This window comes from Teleopsis dalmanni, chromosome 2, assembly GCF_002237135.1.
Source record: "Teleopsis dalmanni isolate 2A chromosome 2, ASM223713v2, whole genome shotgun sequence".
Classification (NCBI taxonomy): Eukaryota; Metazoa; Arthropoda; class Insecta; order Diptera; family Diopsidae; genus Teleopsis; species Teleopsis dalmanni.
The window spans coordinates 162,223,830-162,243,842 of NC_051847.1; the positions used below are offsets into that span (position 1 = coordinate 162,223,830).

The 20,013-nt window shown below is 33.4% G+C and overlaps 1 protein-coding gene across 1 annotated transcript in view; it reads left to right on the plus strand.

Annotated features, from left to right (window-relative positions):
- The window catches only part of LOC119676046 (tyrosine kinase receptor Cad96Ca-like), a 65,591-nt gene extending 48,818 nt beyond the window's left edge, over window positions 1–16,773 (plus strand). Inside the window, exons 5-6 of the mRNA XM_038087269.1 lie at window positions 13,208–13,448; window positions 16,664–16,773. Of these exons, the coding sequence (XP_037943197.1) occupies window positions 13,208–13,448; window positions 16,664–16,773 (351 nt within the window). The remainder of the gene's footprint in view (window positions 1–13,207; window positions 13,449–16,663) is intronic.
- The last annotated feature ends 3,240 nt before the right edge of the window (window positions 16,774–20,013 follow it).

The window sequence follows — 20,013 nt, forward strand, 5'->3', positions numbered from 1 at the left end:
TCAGCAACTTCGTGTCCTTGTCAGAATAACATTAAAGTCATGACAAAATGCGATACAGACACAAAAACTCAAATACATACACAATTATTCACATAAAACACTGGCAGCTTAAACGTCAACGTTGACATATTATATAAAATGAACAAGAAAGCGAAAATAAAGTGAAGAAAAAGACGTACAGAATCGAGAGGACGTAGGAGAGGTAGCTCCACAGCCATGGATATCTGAAACAAAATAATGGGTAACGTGAGCTAGAAACGGAGCTGATGTGGTGAGGTAAACTGACAGTTTCGTTTTAAGCATGACGTGACAGATTTTCATGTTGCAGTGATGTGCAGCGCAGATTCCACGGAACATTGCATCTTCCTGCTTATAGTTATCCTTTCATTGCTTTTTTTTAGTTGTGTACTTTTTTAGCTTTGAAGAAATGGCAAAGTAGAAGTCTGAGCTGCAGGATAAATAAATAGTGTTGATGAGCAGGAATCTCTTGACTATTTAAAGTGACGTGTAATTCGTCAAATGTTTTTGTCTCAAATTTGACTTTGCTAGACGCAAGCAAATTCCAAATATTTTGATAAAATAATTTTAAAACTAAAATACAAGAAAATAAATACATTTTAACAAAGTTTTAAAGTTTCTAATAGCTTTTTAATAATAAATTCAGCAACTTTTGTTTAGAATACTTTGAAAGTGCAGTTAAAAATGTGATACCTCTTAATATGACAAGACTCTAAAAAATTATAAATATTATAAATAAATAATAATAAAATATTATAAAAATAATTATATATAGTTATAATATAAAATTTTGAAAACGTTATGATAACATTAGTTGGGTAGCTTGATTAGTTTTATTGTTAAACTATCATATAAGCTCCGCTTTGTTACCAGAGACACGTTAATATTTAGTTCCGGAAAAATGTTATTTTTTTAATTAAAAACCAGCCTATATAGTTGATAAATGAAATTAGTTTTTTGAGATATATATTTGGGTTATCCGTCAGGGTCATTACTTTGTATAATCTTATAGTGGCATGTATCAATGTGGCTAGACCTAGGCATTTCCACAGTAAGTGGTTAATTATGACTTTACTAAAAGTTCTCCTTTCCATCTTCTGTAATTCTGGTTGAAGAAGATATCTTATCTTATCAACACAGCCACACACAAGTTTTACTACTTCAAACTTAGTTCTGCTCAGAAAGATATGCGTTCTCGTGAAATTGGAGCTTAGCCAAATTCATTTGGATTTTTTGCAGTCAACCCTGTTTTTTCATTTTTGTTCTAATAAACATGTCGGTTAAAAGTGTGATGTTAATGCTAGGTAGAGCATTAGTAATAGTAATGGAAGCTTTCTAATAATAAGAAAAATCATAAAAACTCTTGACAATTTATTATTTTTAACTCATTTTTTATATCTCTGGTAAAGAATGTTTAAGTTATTGCTCATATTATAGTAGCTGTTATTTGATATACTTAAAATCACATCAAAAGTAGAAATGTATTAAGGATTTTATTGCATTTACCAGAGAGATAAAACTGTTAAAAATCAGTAAAGTTAAGTTTCATGTCAAAGAAAATCCTTTTATTTCTTTGTAGTATTATGCGAGGATAACTTAAAGTATAAAAAGAAATATATTTGAGTTTTGTTTGCTGTTTATTTTTTTGTATAAACTTCCCTTTATTCGATACACTAATTACAATCCATTTACATAATGTCGTGCATCAAAGTCTTTAATGGCAAATATAATGTCTTTATGCCAGTTAGCTTTAAACTAAACTGTCAACTGCAAATGACATGGTTGGGATCCAGATCTGCTGAGTAAAGGATCTACCTCCATTTGCTTCAGCTAATTAGTAATCAGTTGAAATCACTTATTACATATGAAATCTTCTGGTTGACTTGACCTACATACAATAATATCAAGCTTGGAAATTTATTAACAGGAACCGAGCTTATTAACAGGAACAAGAAGTCTCTCTGACCACTGATGTATAGAAACCATACAAATAAAATGCAAGCGGTGAATTCCCTTAGTGAATCCTTGTAAATGGCGACGTGTTTGGCAATTAATTGTCATAATAAATTTATTTCAAGTATGCTCAAATATATATTTCATGATTTTTATACTGACTACAATATAAGTACTGGATAAAACTACCTATTCATTGCAATGTTTTTTAAGCAGAGCTGATCGCTATTAGAGAAACTAAAGCTTGTATTGAAAGCATATAATATATTTAATAAAAATATATATATCGTCAGAAATTCAAGCTGCTTTAAGGTCCCTGAGTTCAGTCCAATTTTCATCTTTGATGGAAATATCGATGCAATTTAACATTACTCAGCTCTGGGTTCCCGGTTGTAACGACACAAATTTACAAAGTAAATTTCTGTGCTACATAAAACAAAAAGCAGAGAAAAACACAGTCTGTGTGTTAAATAACCGCCACCACTACACATAATATATCTAACAACTCACATGAAAATCACTGAAGGCGACTTAACTGGAAAATATAAAATTGAATTAAAATATTTATTTGAAATATCATGGACATTACCTGGGATCCTCGATGCCAATGTGCCGCGGGCATCGCTACATGAAATGTGCAAATTCTAAAAATATACGAAAAACAAAATCAACGTTTGGTTAAAACTTTTATGAATGGAACACTTATAAACGCAACAACAATGAACAATTATCGGCGAAACATGTGTAAATTTTAAACAAATGTCTATTTTTCTACAATTATATAGAAATAAAACAAAAACACAAAACAATGTAACTCTTATCACAGAAAACACGTTTAATTATTGAACAAAGGTCTATTTGAAATATATATAAATAAAATAATACACAAAACAATTTAACACTCATGTTTGTACAATTTTATTTTTATAAACAAAACACAACAAAACAAAACTAAACACGCCAACATCAATTTTATTTCTTTTAATATTTCTTTTCTGTTCACATTTAGATAATATTAAATTCACAGAATATATATGTATATTTAATACCTTGTTTTGTAGTATTAAAACACTTTACTTTTAATATAATAATATTTAATATAATATAAACTAAAAAGGAATAACCCACGAAATAAATAAACACGGCGCGTAGTAAAAGTACTAAAAAAATCACGGCGAAGCAGAAGAAGTGAGAAAACAGTAGAACACAAAGTTCAACTTCACGGCGAAGTCAAGTACAGCAAAGAATACCGGTACGCTACACCAAAAAGCTCCGGTATGCTCGATATAAAAGGAGGTACATTTTATATAATCAGGGACTTGGTTTGCGACAAGTGAAAGAGCAAGTACTCTGGCTCATTGGGCCTTCTGGTAAATTTTACCAAACTTGAAATTTTACTTTTCCTGAAACAAGTACACTGGCCTATTGGTCATCTGGCACATTGTGCCACAAATCTGGTTCTTTGAATCAAACGTAGTGTAAAATTCCTTTCCTGTCTTATATGTATATTTTTTAACCTGGCTTATTCGGTCAAATAGTTTTTACAGCACGGAGGAAACGTTTTGTTTATTTTTTTTACAACAGAAGAGGGGCTTAAGAAGTCACACGGGTTTTGCTAAGATTCTTTTAACAAGGAGTATATGGAGAAGTGGGAAATTTTGGCATCAACATAATTTTTTTTATTTATTATTAGAAATGTTTCCAATGAATTTTAATTAAACTTTGTTAATCATAAGTTTTATGAAATAAATAAAGTTATATATATAATTTATACATATAAATCACGTTCTGTTTTCTTCTAAAACCAACGTCTCGGCAAAATTATAAATATATTGTCACGACTCTGGACGACGGCTGAGGATACCCCAGCAAAAACTAAAAATTTTTGAACGTCACCAAAAGTGGCGTTACAATTGGCGCCCGAGCAGGGACCTGGTTTTAGAAAAGAACGAACGTTGAGCAGGGACCTGGTTTTAGAAAAGAACGAACGTTGAGCAGGGACCTGGTTTTAGAAAAGAACGAACGTTGAACAGGGACGTTGTTTAGAAAAGAACGAACGTTGAACAGGGGACTTTGTTTTAGAAAAGAACGAACTAGGAACAGGACGAGTAAGTGTACAAACGTTTAACGCAAAGAGTCATTAGACGGTACACGAGGTAACATGGTCAAAACAGCATGGATTTCGATAGCGCGTAAAGAGGATTTGGTTCAAATTCTAGAAGAAATTAAGATCAGTACATCAGGAACCGTTGAGGAACTACGGAAACGTGTACGTGATCATCTAGCAACTGAGGAGTACACGGGAAAATTACTAGATATAATTATGGACATGGAAACTAAATACGATCGCAGTCTCTCACCCAAACCTCCAGGCATCGAAATCGACACGCCAAAAATACACATTTCAGAGCCAACCATGATGACTAGCAAATTTGAAGACATAGCGCGAATCGCCAATCAAGTGCGTAATTGGGAGGTACATTTTAATGGTGAAACAAGTCCATTACCATTTTTGGAAAATTTGGAAACACTCTCCGAAACTTATAACATTCCCCGAGACATTCTGCCAAGACTTATGCCAGAAATACTGAAGGGAAAAGCCCTAATGTGGTTCCGGAATAACAATCGGAAGTGGACACACTGGTCAAGTTTTGTTCAGGATGTTCGAGAGTTTTTCTTGCCTTCTAATTATTTAGAGCAATTAGAAGACACAATTCGGAACAAATACCAGAAGAAGACGGAGTCATTCCAAGACTATGCCCTGGCACTACAAGAGTTGATGCGATATGCTGAGTTAACAGAAAGACAACAGTTAAGTCGGATTTACCGGAATAGTAGACCAGAGTATCAGCTCCAGATCAAACCGCGTGAATTTAGCTCCTTGGGAGAATTAAGCAAACTAGCAGAAGAATTCGAACGTCTTACACAACTAAGTAGTAGAGAACGCCAATACACTCTTGATTGGTCACCACCGATTGCCATTAATAGAACACAGATCGAAAAGGTGGACGTGCGTAATGCTTGTCGTAGATGTGGGGAAAGAAATCATTTTGCACGAGAATGCACAAAGCCTAGGAGACTTTTTTGCTGGAGTTGTGGTACTATAGGCCGTCGAACGATCGAGTGCTGCAGGGAAAATCCAACATACAGAAATCATCAGAGGCCATCGGGAAACGCTTTGGGGGTTGTCACGCCAGGCGGAACGACCACCACCCAATCATCTTTACCCGTCAAATTAGAATCTAGTCACCCAAAACTGATGCAAGAAAGTATGGTCCAAAATCAAAGCATTAAATCGAATCATCATTTCCAACCGAGAAGTAACCAGCAACCGATTCCACCAGTCGCAAAACGAGCAACAGCAATTAGTAGGCCAACAACAAATAAAGTATATACCAGGGGCGACGTCGTCTATGCAGTCATCACAGTAGGGGAATGGCCTTTCCATGCAACGGTCGATACAGGGGCCATGAGAAGTGTTGTCGGTAATCAAATGATTGAAAACAATCTAGTAAAAGGGGTCAGGGTTCCACATGAGGAAATAATCTATTTAGCGGATGGTTCTGCCCGATTGGTTACTCAGCAGCTAGAGTGTGACATAAAATTCGAAAATAAAACGATCAAACTATCTTTTTTTATTATGGAGAGTGCCAGCGATGACATCATACTGGGCATCGATTTTTTACAAGCCATAGGAGCTACACTACGGTGTGGGGAATCGGTAACTAACTTTCAAAATCCAAAAGAACGTGGTAGATCCAGCAAAACTGTACATTCTTCCACTGGTTACACTACGAAATCAACAGATGGAAAATCTATCAAGGGAGACCAACCAAACCCTTCATGTGAAAGACGGAAGGCTAATGTGTTAAATAAAATCACCACTATCAGGGACGGCTATAATAAATACATGGGCACAATGACTAAAGATGGGGTCCAAAGGAGTAAGTCAAATGGTATACTGAATGATACCAAAGTTTTCCTGGATCAAGAAGTGGATAAATTCAACACTCTAAAAGGAGTTTGTAATTTGACTTATCACCATATTTCTATGACTGATGACCACCCCATTAAACAGCGTTACTATCCTCGTAATCCAGCAATGCAAGCCATAATTAATAAAGAGATAGACGAACTGCTGGAAAATGGATGCATTGAACCATCAAAAAGTGCATACAGTGCACCGATAGTACTGGTGAAGAAGAAAAATAATAAATGGAGATTATGTGTGGACTATCGTCAATTAAATGCGAAGTCGAAACCAGACGCATATCCACTTCCACGCATAAATCATATCCTGGATCGACTCCGTGAGGCGAAAGTTATCAGTAGTTTGGATTTGAAGAACGGGTATTGGCAGATACCGATGCATCCAAACAGCAAACCATTGACAGCATTCACGGTGCCGGGACGGGGTCTGTTTCAATGGAAGGTCATGCCATTTGGATTACATTCCGCCCCTGCTACGTTTCAGCGGGCATTGGATTCAGTCATTGGGCCAGAAATGGAGCCTTTTGCATTCGCCTACTTAGATGATATAATCGTCATTAGTCGTAGTCCTGAAGAACATTTCCAACATCTCGAAATCGTGTTTAAACGACTACGAGAAGCCAATTTAAGGATAAATGCAGAAAAATGCGAGTTTTTCAAGTCAACCTTGAAATACCTTGGACACGTTGTTAGTGATAAAGGTATCCATACCGACCCGGAGAAAGTCTCAGCTGTTCAAAATCTGAAACCCCCAACGACTGTGAGAGAATTAAGACGATTTTTGGGAATGACGTCATGGTACCGTCGATTTGTGAAAAATTTTTCAACAATCGTTCACCCACTGACTCAACTGCTCCGAAAAGGAAAACATTGGAAATGGCAAGCAGAACAACAAACCGCGTTCGAGAACCTAAAGAAACAGTTAACAGAAGCCCCAGTACTTCAATGTCCGGATTTTAGCAAGCCTTTTTGTTTGCAGACAGACGCCAGTGATTATGGTCTTGGGGCAATCCTCACGCAACAATTTGAGGATGGAGAAAAGGTGATTGCCTATGCTAGTCGACGACTGGATAAAGCCGAAACGAATTACTCTCCTACTGAAAAGGAGTGTCTCGCAATCGTTTGGGGTATACGCAAAATGCGGCCGTATTTAGAAGGGTACAGATTTACTGTGGTAACAGATCATTTGTCATTAAAATGGTTAAATTCAATCGATAGTCCGTCTGGTCGAATCGCACGTTGGGCTCTAGAGTTACAACAGTACAATTTCGAAGTACAATACCGGAAAGGTAAATATAATGTGGTGGCAGACGCGTTATCACGACAACCGGAGGAAATTTCAGTTAGAAGGATAAAAATCAACAATGGCGTGTGTACTGAACAAGACTGGGTTCACAAACGAAAAAAAGAGGTTAAGTTGTATCCAAAAAAATTTTCAGATTATATCATAGAAAATGACCAACTGTATAGGCATATACCCAACTACGATGCAGACGAGGGAAATAAACCATGGAAATTATGTGTACCAGCAGCTCTGAAACAACAGATACTACAGGAGAATCACAACGTACCTACAGCAGGGCATTTCGGGGTAAGAAAAACTAAGCAAAGAATAGCAAATTCGTATTTTTGGCCAGGTATGTTTCGCGACATTAGCAAATATGTACGGGGCTGCGATTCGTGTCAGCGATTTAAACCAAACCAACAGGCTGCTGCGGGACTCATGCTAACACGATTAGTAGAAGAACCATGGTGCACCATCTGCACGGACTTTGTCGGACCACTGCCTAGGTCCAAACATGGGAACAGCATGCTCTTGGTCTTTGTAGACAAATTTACAAAGTGGGTGGAATTGGTACCCCTACGGAAGGCGACCACGATCGCACTTCAAAAGGCTTTCAGAGAGCGTATCCTTGCACGTTTCGGTGTGCCAAAAGTATTAATATCGGATAATGGGACCCAGTTTACCAGCCGGGCTGCTAGAACTTTCTTTTCGGATTTGGGTGTAACACAACAATTTACCGCACCATACGCCCCCTACGAAAATCCAACCGAAAGAACTAATAGGACGGTTAAGACTCTTATCAGTCAACTTACGGAAGGTGATCACACGAATTGGGATGCATATTTACCAGAGATTACACTGGCAATAAACTCAAGTGTAGCCGAATCCACGGGATTCTCAGCCGCTTTTTTGAATTTCGGGCGAGAGCCACGAATGCCAGCTAATCAATTCGACAAGGTCACTCCAGGTACCGGAGACGTTCCCGTCACTCCTATGGATAAAGCTCAGAGATTACAAGGAATTATGAAAGCAGTAAGACAAAATGGGCAGTACGCTTCTATCGAACAAGCAAGGCATTATAATCTCCGCCGTAGGGACTGGAAACCGCAAATCGGAGACCAAGTCCTGGTAAAAACCCACATTTTATCTAACGCGGTTGATCACATTGCCGCGAAACTAAGTCCAAAATTCAGTGGACCATACAAAGTGAAAGGTTTCCAATCGCCAGTAATCGTGATAGTTGAGGACAAGACCGCTAAAATCAAGAAAACAGCACACGTCAGCGATATCAAATTGTACTACGAAGACTCAGATCGTGAAGAGTAGGAAGGCGTCTCAACTTCATACGGTGTGTAGAAAATAAGAAATATCAAGTGCAAATTAGCCGAAGAGGGGTCATCAACGTGTCATTAAAATAAAGTTTTAGTTTAATTTCTGTTCTGAAGAAGGAGGGAAATGTAACGACACAAATTTACAAAGTAAATTTCTGTGCTACATAAAACAAGAAGCAGAGAAAAACACAGTCTGTGTGTTAAATAACCGCCACCACTACACATAATATATCTAACAACTCACATGAAAATCACTGAAGGCGACTTAACTGGAAAATATAAAATTGAATTAAAATATTTATTTGAAATATCATGGACATTACCTGGGATCCTCGATGCCAATGTGCCGCGGGCATCGCTACATGAAATGTGCAAATTCTAAAAATATACGAAAAACAAAATCAACGTTTGGTTAAAACTTTTATGAATGGAACACTTATAAACGCAACAACAATGAACAATTATCGGCGAAACATGTGTAAATTTTAAACAAATGTCTATTTTTCTACAATTATATAGAAATAAAACAAAAACACAAAACAATGTAACTCTTATCACAGAAAACACGTTTAATTATTGAACAAAGGTCTATTTGAAATATATATAAATAAAATAATACACAAAACAATTTAACACTCATGTTTGTACAATTTTATTTTTATAAACAAAACACAACAAAACAAAACTAAACACGCCAACATCAATTTTATTTCTTTTAATATTTCTTTTCTGTTCACATTTAGATAATATTAAATTCACAGAATATATATGTATATTTAATACCTTGTTTTGTAGTATTAAAACACTTTACTTTTAATATAATAATATTTAATATAATATAAACTAAAAAGGAATAACACACGAAATAAAGAAACACGGCGCGTAGTAAAAGTACTAAAAAATCACGGCGAAGCAGAAGAAGTGAGAAAACAGTAGAACACAAAGTTCAACTTCACGGCGAAGTCAAGTACAGCAAAGAATACCGGTACGCTACACCAAAAAGCTCCGGTATGCTCGATATAAAAGGAGGTACATTTTATATAATCAGGGACTTGGTTTGCGACAAGTGAAAGAGCAAGTACTCTGGCTCATTGAGCCTTCTGGTAAATTTTACCAAACTTGAAATTTTACTTTTCCTGAAACAAGTACACTGGCCTATTGGTCATCTGGCACATTGTGCCACAAATCTGGTTCTTTGAGTCAAACGTAGTGTAAAATTCCTTTCCTGTCTTATATGTATATTTTTTTAACCTGGCTTATTCGGTCAAATAGTTTTTTACAGCACGGAGGAAACGTTTTGGTTATTTTTTTTATAACAGAAGAGGGGCTTAAGAAGTCACACGGGTTTTGCTAAGATTCTTTTAACAAGTAGTATATGGAGAAGTGGGAAATTTTGGCATCAACATAATTTTTTTTATTTATTATTAGAAATGTTTCCAATGAATTTTAATTAAACTTTGTTAATCATAAGTTTTATGAAATAAATAAAGTTATATATATAATTTATACATATAAATCACGTTCTGTTTTCTTCTAAAACCAACGTCTCGGCAAAATTATAAATATATTGTCACGACTCTGGACGACGGCTGAGGATACCCCAGCAAAAACTAAAAATTTTTGAACGTCACCAAAAGTGTCGTTACACGGTCATAGGGATATTTTCGGCAATAATCTTCGAAGTGCTTTAGGTGATTATTTAGAACACCTAAAAAATATCGATAACATCATACAAATATTTCTTGAATTCTTTATGTATTTTTATTTCTGTAATCTTTTTGTAATTTAATAAAAAATGGGAGGCCTTAACGATATGTCAGTATATGTATGCAAGTTAGCCGCGTTTTTATAAGAAAAAATCAAGTACTCTCTTTGAAATGCCCTATAAAGATATCTAGAACGATACTAGAAGATTGACTCCTCCGTTTAATTATTTCTAATACATTTCTGGGGAGGACGATCAAACTGCTGCACATCTACTTTGTTACTATCCAGAGCATACACGGTTTCAATTGTCAATCTTAGGGGCTTACTTTTTTGATTATATTGATTCAAGACCGCCTTCTAAAAAACATTTTAAGCTATATCAAAGGGTCAAGATAGTTTGAAACTCCTGAGTTTTTTGAAGCGTGACGTATTGGTCCAATAGGTCTTAATCGATCCTCAGGATCGTCGGTAATTCTAGTTAGCAATACTTATACAACACAAAAGACTCATATTTTTTAAATTAATTTTTAAAAAGTTGCTGTTATTGCAGTTATAGAGACTTGAAAGTTTGTTTTAAATACTATTAAGATTGGATAGAAACTAATGAACCAACTAATGAAGATTTTATTGTAGTTTAAATAATATTTATTAATTAAATGTTATATAAAAAATTTGTTTAGTATAATGTTAATTTTTTCTGTCGAATGTTACGCGTCTCATGAGGAAAAGAAATGTCATATTAAAAGGATTTGAATAGTAATAAAAGGACAACAACAAAAATGTAGTTAGTTTATGGAAATTTAGTATGTTTTCGAATTAATTACCATAACTAAATATCCAAACGCTTATTCTAACAGAGTTATAAAATGTAGTGAATTTGATAAGAACTACTAACTTTTCACGATTTCAACACACAATATGAAAATATAGTATGTTTCATTCTCATTTATAATTAAAGAAGATAAAAAAAAAATTACTAATAACAATTTAATACAAAACCTAATAAATATAGATGAACACTGTGGCAGATAATATCTAAATATATCTTAAATATAGTTCAATTTATTTAAAATGTAATGATATTCATTATAAGTTCGTCCAGTGACATATCATATCTTGAAAATATGTTTTTTCATATATATAGGAAAAAAATGTTTTGATTTCCCAATATCTTTATAGTTCATCTTTGAACTTTGTATTACTTGTACATGTATTTGGCATTGTGATATCATTCAGAAAACATCATCTTAAAATGTTTTGCGAACAAATTAGAATTCAATTGCGTCAATTTCTCCAATTGTGGTATAACTACAACTCGGCTTATTGTCAATGGCTTACCCAATCAACTACTCACATTGCCACTGCCAAACAAAAAATCTTTTTTTCATGACACAAGAAACTCATTCGTTTGCAGTGAGAAATGCAAAAATGTATAGAAAAATATGCAAGTACTAGTTGTGTTTCGTTTTGAAATTGCTTTCATCGTAAGATAAATGCAAAATAGATAAATATTTTATTTTCTGTTATTCTTTTGCCAAACGTACTCCACTCATTCCACTTCACTTAACTCTACTCTATTCAAATTATTCTACTTTACTCGTCCTATTTTTGTCAGAAATGTAGCTGACAAAATGTTATGATGGAAAAACGTGGCAACCTTACATAACCGAATAGCTGTGCACTGCAGACTGCAACTGTGCTATGATGCAATAGAAAATCTTCCTTAGATTTTTGTGCAGTGAGGACTAAAATGTTTGCCTAATTTTCAAGGTATATCAGTTAGACCTAATCATCCTTTCCAAATCTACTACATTTCATTTTTTCGAACAAATTTAATCAGGTTATATGTCGTATTAAGCAACGTTGCTTGGTTATAGATAACATTACTCTGGCAAGCTCTCTCTGTTGGGCCGCAAGTCGTAAATGCAGAATTGGCAAGTTTTTCTTTATCCAATAGAAGTCAAAGTGTAAATGCAACAATTTTTGCTTGCAATCTATAACCCTACATTGTTGCACATCGCCACGCTCTACCCACTCATATTTTGCATATTACTTCTTGCACTGACGGAGTTCTTGTGGCTTGCATACTTTTGTGCGCGCTGCGTCAGAGCAGTACGAGCAAAATGCAAATCTTGCTGACAGTAATCTAAACATTTTGACAGTTTTGCAATATGCGCTGAGTGTGATATTATGCGGAATTTTGCATGTTTCTATTTTTAAAATTCCATTTATTTATATTTTTTTTCCTTATATTCTCATGTCCCTCTTTTGCTATGCTTCTTCTTATTTTTGATGTCCCGTGGAGGAAGGATGCCGAGCGCGCCATTACCTCGTGCGAATGGTTAACGTAGCTCTTCTTCTTCTTTATATACATATAATAAATTTAAATTTAAAAAGATTTTTAATATACTAACCTTTTGTTTGAATCTCATTTTTGCCCTGCATTCCGTGGTTTATAAAATTTTTAAATAATTCCCTTAGACTACAGATTAATTTTATCCATTTTATTTATAACCAAAAAAAGCCATTAACTATTATTTAGTTTTATTATTTTAAGCTTAAAACTTTATTTTTAATATTTTAATAAATCTAGATTGGATTTAACTCGTTTTTGTTATCTTTTTACAATTTTTTTTATGTATTATGACGCCATATTTACCGTGACATAAACTCACAACAACAATAATAACAACAATAATGGCATTAATTCCTACAACGATGCAATAAACTATCATCGATGCCAATGCCACTTCTATTAACGTTACGACAACGCCATCATCAACGCCGTCTCCACCAACGCCGCCTCACACAAAAACGAAAACGACAACGAAAACGAATGCGAATACGAATACCAACAAATATGTGTTCCACTCACTTCGTCATCATCACCAACTTTTCGAATCGAACACAATTACAATTGCAGGCAACGTCGCAGCTATCAACAAGTGCCATGAATGGCATTGCCGTGCCTGGTGATGTTTCCTCGGTTGGTGTATTGGGCGGTGGGATGCTGAATGGTGTCGTAGGCGGTGTTGGCGCCAACAATGCCAGTCAGAATAAATACGATCGATGGGAATTCCCAAGGCACCGATTGAAGTTCTTCAACATATTGGGAGAAGGCGCCTTCGGCCAAGTATGGCGTTGTGAAGCAACCGACATTGATGGTAAGTAAGCAGACGTTTGTTCATATTTATTCCTTGTTATAAGTGGGCTGAATGGAATGAATGGGATGAGTGGGGTGATTGGTGTGATTGGGGCGTCATAAGATTTTTGTTATATATGACTTGAGGTGGGAACTGTACGCGAGGAGTAAATGTAAGGAATGTTGATTTGTTTGGATTTTTCATATTTTTCACATTCAGTTGGTTTTCCTAGTGCGTGTGTCGGGGGAGCTGTTAAGCATGTTCCTGATGATGAGCGATGTTGATGATAATGGGTGTGTGGTGCGAATTTATATCTTATGTTTCTCTATTGCAATTGATAGATATTACTAAAGACTCACATAAATTCTGTTTGCTTTGTATTCGAATATTTAAATAATTTATATATATGAAAAGTATGTAAATTATATCTTAAATATGTTTTTGATGGATATTAGCAAAGAAGTACAATAGCAAAAGATAAATTAACTCTAAATAGAGTGTAACTCAAGTGATATACTTTAAATATGCCATTTTAGGAAATTGATTTTATTTATGATTTGGAAAACACAAAGTAAACAACTGAAATTGAGCAGCACATAAATAAATTTATTTTGCCCTGAAGTGAAATCACACAAAAAATATTTCTCAAAGGAATTAAATTTATATTTGCTTTAATTTTTAAATCTTTAACATTAGCAATTATTTAAAAGAAAATTATTTGAGTTTTCTTGATGTTTCAATACCTCACAATGTTGAATGCTATTTAAAACAGATAGGTTGTTAGCGAAGTATCTTTATGATAGTTTGTCTGGTTATTTATTAATAAGAATGAAAGATCTGTAAAATACCCGAATGGCTCTAGTCTTTATCTCTTTAAATATCTTCCAAGAATTGTAGTAAATATGGTACAAAAACTTTCTATTTTCGTTTATGTTGTAAATAATCGATGAATAATCGCTAATTAGGGTATATAGAAAGATATTAGCTGACATGTTACTGCTGTAACGAATCAACTTATTTCAATCCAATTATTTCAAATGAAAGTTATATGATAAAGTTAACTAATTAATTTAGAGAGTCGATTTGTGAATATAAAAAGATCAGTTTATATAAAGTTCCAGTGTACGGTATTGTGTGAACAAATCAAATGATAATATACCACTGCGTTTGGCAATATGCTGACAATAACAATTATATACCGTATAAGAATTTTCGTGTATATTAAGACTGTTTAATCTTCAATGGTAAATTTTAAGGCCAATGTAGTAAAAATGTTCAGGCGAGCTAGACCAAACATAACTTATTGTGATATCCTAGTTACACCATTTGAACTTTCAGATAAAGTTAAGGAGATCCGATCACGACAACCGATAATCTACCAGACTATCACGCCTCCAGTATCTCAACCAGACCATTGAAGATACGACCTCATTAATTTTGAAGTTATTTTGTTTGGTTAGTCGATTGTAGTTGTAGTGCCAGTCAGCAGATAACTTTCTCCTGATCCTAATAAGCGCTTTGTCACGGTTTTGCAACCACATTCCTCGCAAGAAATTTTAAGTTATAAAAATACAAGAACTAAATCCATCCAGTTGAATTCAGAAAACAGATAGTAAATCTATTACCCATTACAGATCTATTATTGATAATAGAAAGTAGATCCGTTATCTATAATAAATTCAAAAAATATTATATTAATTTCAGATAATAAATCGTTCATCCTTATCGATAAATAGTCTGACAAACTGCACAAAAGAGTACTTCTCTAGAAACTTTTGAGTTCTGGACGCCAAAAAAGTTTCTTGATTTTTTCTTTTTCCTGCACTACAATAGGATTATTAAAAGGAATGCTCAATTACTTTACTTGGATTCCTATATACCAGTAAGCAGAGAGAACTGCAGTAATCCTTGAAGTATTTACTCGGTCCCTTTCGTGTGCAGTTCTGAAAAAAACCATAAAAAAGTAGTAGTCATACAAAGTAGTAGTCATATACACCATCTACAGGTTCGTTGAAACCAAAATGAGTTTTGTGCTCTTTCCCTATCTAACCTAAGCTATAAGACGGTAGTGAGAATACAGATTTTACGGTTTTTTATTCGACACTATCTCTAGGTTGACTTGGTCTGATTTGGACAAAAAAATGTACCAATCCGTTACTTCAACTAAGGTGGAACCTACTCAGCACTACGGTATCGTTGCTGATGGGTCACTGCATAAGAAGGGGATATATTAGACTATCTCTTCCTTATAATGACCTTTGTCATAGTTGTAGTTCTGAGAACGAGGAGTTAACTGTGTTTTGTTTCATATGTCAGTAGCCATCTTTAGCTAGAAAAAGATCAAAAATCTTAGGGGACCTTTTTCTTACCGATCTGTCTGAGCTGTTGTTAAGCAATATTAGGGACCAAGTCAAATTCATAGAATTGTCAGGTTGGTTTACTCTTACCTAATGGGGAATCATTGCCTTTCTTGATGAAAGTCGTGTACTGAACTTCTTGCCTATGTGCGAACTAACGCTATTCCTGTGGTGTTACAACTACAGGCCGTGACTCCAACCTAAATAAACCTATTCAACACTGCAGTGCTGAATTCATCTATGTTACTATACAGTTTCTTTATCGGGATTTGTCTCCAGACACCATATGTCAATTTTGAAGCCTTTTGTGGCCATATCATCTGCTATATCATTCAGTTCAATATATATAAGTTTGGCAACCCCAGAAAGGTACACCTTGTTAGTTATACATAATCAAATGTATTATATTATTTAAATTAAATTAAATATTGAATATATTTAGTTGTTTACATTAAATAAATAGTTTATTATATTATCTTTTTATGTAAATGTGTTTACTACTGACATAAAAATTGTGCTGATAATCACACTTTCGTTGCTCTAATATTGCCAGATTGCACATAAAAATTATTTTGAATTGCGTGTCGATAAAATTTTATTTGATTTTAAAATTATTTCACTAAATAAATAATTAAAAACATATATGGGTATATGTAAAAGCACAATATTTATTGAAAGCTACATGATGTAATTAAAAAAGACCTAAAAAAACAAAATGTTATTATTTTACAAATGAAAAATTTTTGTTGGAAAATAATTTTTTGTTCAAATTTATTGTTTATTTATGGAAAAAGGATTTTGTGTCCAATTTGATGAAAATTTGAAAGCATTTGGTTCTGTTATTTTTCTAAATTTCGTGCAACGTTTCGACTTTTATAGCACTTAAAACTTTGTTGGTCATTAATCCTTTTAATGTGCGGGAAAACTATGCAACTGAAAGTCAAATAGAACTGAAATCTGAAAACTCGAAACTGAAAACGGAAAACTGAAAGCTGAAAGCCGAAGCTGAAACTGAAGCTGAAATTGCAAACAACAATTACAACGTAAATTCGTATTAATATATTACCGAAATCGTTGTTTGAGTCCCTCGCCTGTGTCCACAAATTCACTCAGAGCGATAGTTTTGGCTTGTGCTATACAAATTATTTGTCAGGACCAACAAAAAACAAAAAAAAACACTAAAACAAGAACAAAAATATATACAATTTTTGTGAATCCCATACACTCAGAAAAATCACTTGCAAATACAATATATGCAAAAAAGTTCGTTGTTGTTGGTCGCAGCGAGTTGGGTGGGGAGTCTGGAATGGGAACGGGAACGGGGAAATGCAATTCGAGAGCAGTTTGAAAAGTTTAATCGGAGATAAGTTCAGCACCTAATTTGAGAATGGAAGTTGTTAGCTGTCCTTTAGCAAATGATCACAATATTTGCATTTACTGCAGAACCGCTTGGATTCTGATTCGAAGCGCTCCCCGTACGATTGAACCGAAATTATGGAAAATATTACACTTCGTTGGCAATCAAAACAATTCCAACAGAACATAAATATTGCACATAAAAACATGAATAATAAAATAATAAAATTATGAAATTCGATGAATACTCGACGAGGCCCCGCTCGCTCGGTGCTGCGTTGATGGTCTCGAGAACTGCGAAATGGAGCGGAGAGCTGCAGGAAAATCAAGCAATTTCCATGTACATTCGATATTTTTTTTAGTACAACAATAAATTTTCGTTGAATGTGGGTTGTTCTGTGCGGTCGGGAAATGCATGAAATGTAAGTATATGAAGTGTTTAATGAATGAATAAAATAAAAAAAAAATTCTTTTTATTGTCTATGATGTTTTTATTATTGCTGTTATTGTTATTTTATTTTTGTTGTTATTGTTTTGCTACATTGCGTTATTGCTCTGCTGTACTGGGCTGAGCTGAGCTCTATGGGTTTTTATAGTTTTCTGTATGGTCTGTATGGTCTGTTTTTTGTTTTGTGTTTTTGCTTTTAATATTTGCAATTTGTAAATTGCTCTCCGGCACAAAGGACCATTTGAGTTAAGGAAATAAAATTCAAACACAAAATTTTACACAAATTTAAATAATTTTACAATGGAAAATAACTTTTTAGTTGGCATCAATTGAAGTCGCTTAACTTAGTATAAAAATTGATTTAAATATATTTTTACAGAATTTAAAAATTGGTAATTTCGCTAATGTTTTGCACTTTGAAAGAACAGAAAACAGAAATATAAAATTTCACTTAACAAAAATTGATTAATTGAATTAAATTAATTAAAAAAATATTCAAAAACGAAAATTTTATAATATAATATATATTATATCAATTGAAAGTCGAAATTGATTTCTGATATGCAATAATATATTTGCAAGTCAGTTATCGATTGCTATTCTAAAAGTTATATGCTTAATACAGAAAGAAATATCTTTAAATTTTCTTTTTTGTTTGAAAATACAAATATTCTCTTACTTTCCTAAACGATACTTTAGCTTTATTATAATTGATTAATATTTTAATCATATAATTATGTTATTATAATTAATAAGATAGATTTTTTAGTCAAATATGACACGTCTTGTGACGAAAAGAAAATTAGAAGGTTGAACCCTTCTAATGAAGAAACAACAACTACAAAAATTTGATTAATTTATTGAAATTTGGTTGACAATATAACACTGTTTTGAGTATTGCCAAGTTCTCATCATCACTGATCTTAGAAAGTATTCAAATTGTTATTTAATTAGTTTATAGTCCATATATAATTTGTTGGACTGTAAGTGCCAGGCTTAAAAATCATGCCTGTCAAATTAGAAACGATGACTAAATGTGTTTTTTCACAAGTAGCCAAGGTTCAATGCTCAAGTTCCAAGTTTTTTGTCACCAATTATTTTCAAACTGACACTAACCAAAACACTCGCCGTACTTTAAATTAGAACTAGCTTATAAACTACATTTTTATTTGGAAACACAAGTTCAAGGAGTTCAAAGTTTTTTTTTGTTATATATTATTAGTAGCAGTATTTTAGGTTTATTTTACTTCATTTTAAATATGTTGTATTACATAGAAATTTATAACAATTATATTATATATATAAAACTTACAGCTATAGCATTTTCGATGTCCGCCTGCAAATCGGACTAATTGGACTAAATAGTAGATTATATGAAGATCTCCAAAATAATTACTTATAAGGGATAAAATATTAACAATTGAGGATTTTTGATTTCAGAGTCACTTTTTAGGAACAAAAAAAAAACAATATTTCGAGATGCAATTCTTGAATATTAGTTGAAGCAACTTTAAGAAAGTATATATGTACATTAACTAACTAAAACAAAACTGTATCTTAATACATACCTTATCCAATTTAACTGTACTAGAGTTAAATATGGATCCAGTATGTATAAAGCAGCCTAAGCAAATAGAAGTCAATCTATTAAAAATTTTTTTTACATTATTGTCGAAATACAACAAACCCGGTCTAACAAACCTTAAGTCCACCTCAGGACGCACAGGAAGATATGCTGATCTACGGTCCGTCATCAGTTAGAAAATAAATAAATGATAATGTTTCTAGTATAGCTAAAGTTTAGTGTGGGGCAGGGATATGCCTCCCAGCCACAAAAGAGTAAAAGTGCGCAATAGCACTAACTCAAATCACAACAATAACAACAAATGATTTAAATCGACATTTTATATTTCTACAAGTGCAATAAATCATTTTTATTGAAATAAAACTTTTATTATTGCAGAATATATTATATCCATTAATCCCACTCCTATTTAAAAATAGTTTCACCGACAGGATTGACTTTATTTATTTGATTTTAAAGCTTGATATGATTCTTCGTTGATATTTGTAATAACTTAGGTTGGATATTGATTAAATGAATAGTATTTGCATATTGAGACGATACTTCTAATCAGAGAAGATCTTGTCTGCCTCCGATACAAGTCTACCTCCGATTGGTTGAAACAATTATAGATTCTAGAATTGGATAATGATGTTTAAATTTTAGATATCCTTTAAAATTATTATTTATTTAAATAACTAAATAACAAAAATCCTTGTTTCCATTGTTCCAATAAAAATCAATAGCAACTGAACAATACCAAATATATATATCGGTTAAATTTCAATGCAATGAAAACTTATATTAAATATTTAATGTGATGCTTTTACTAAAGTATGTAAGGCTTTTATAAAAATGAAC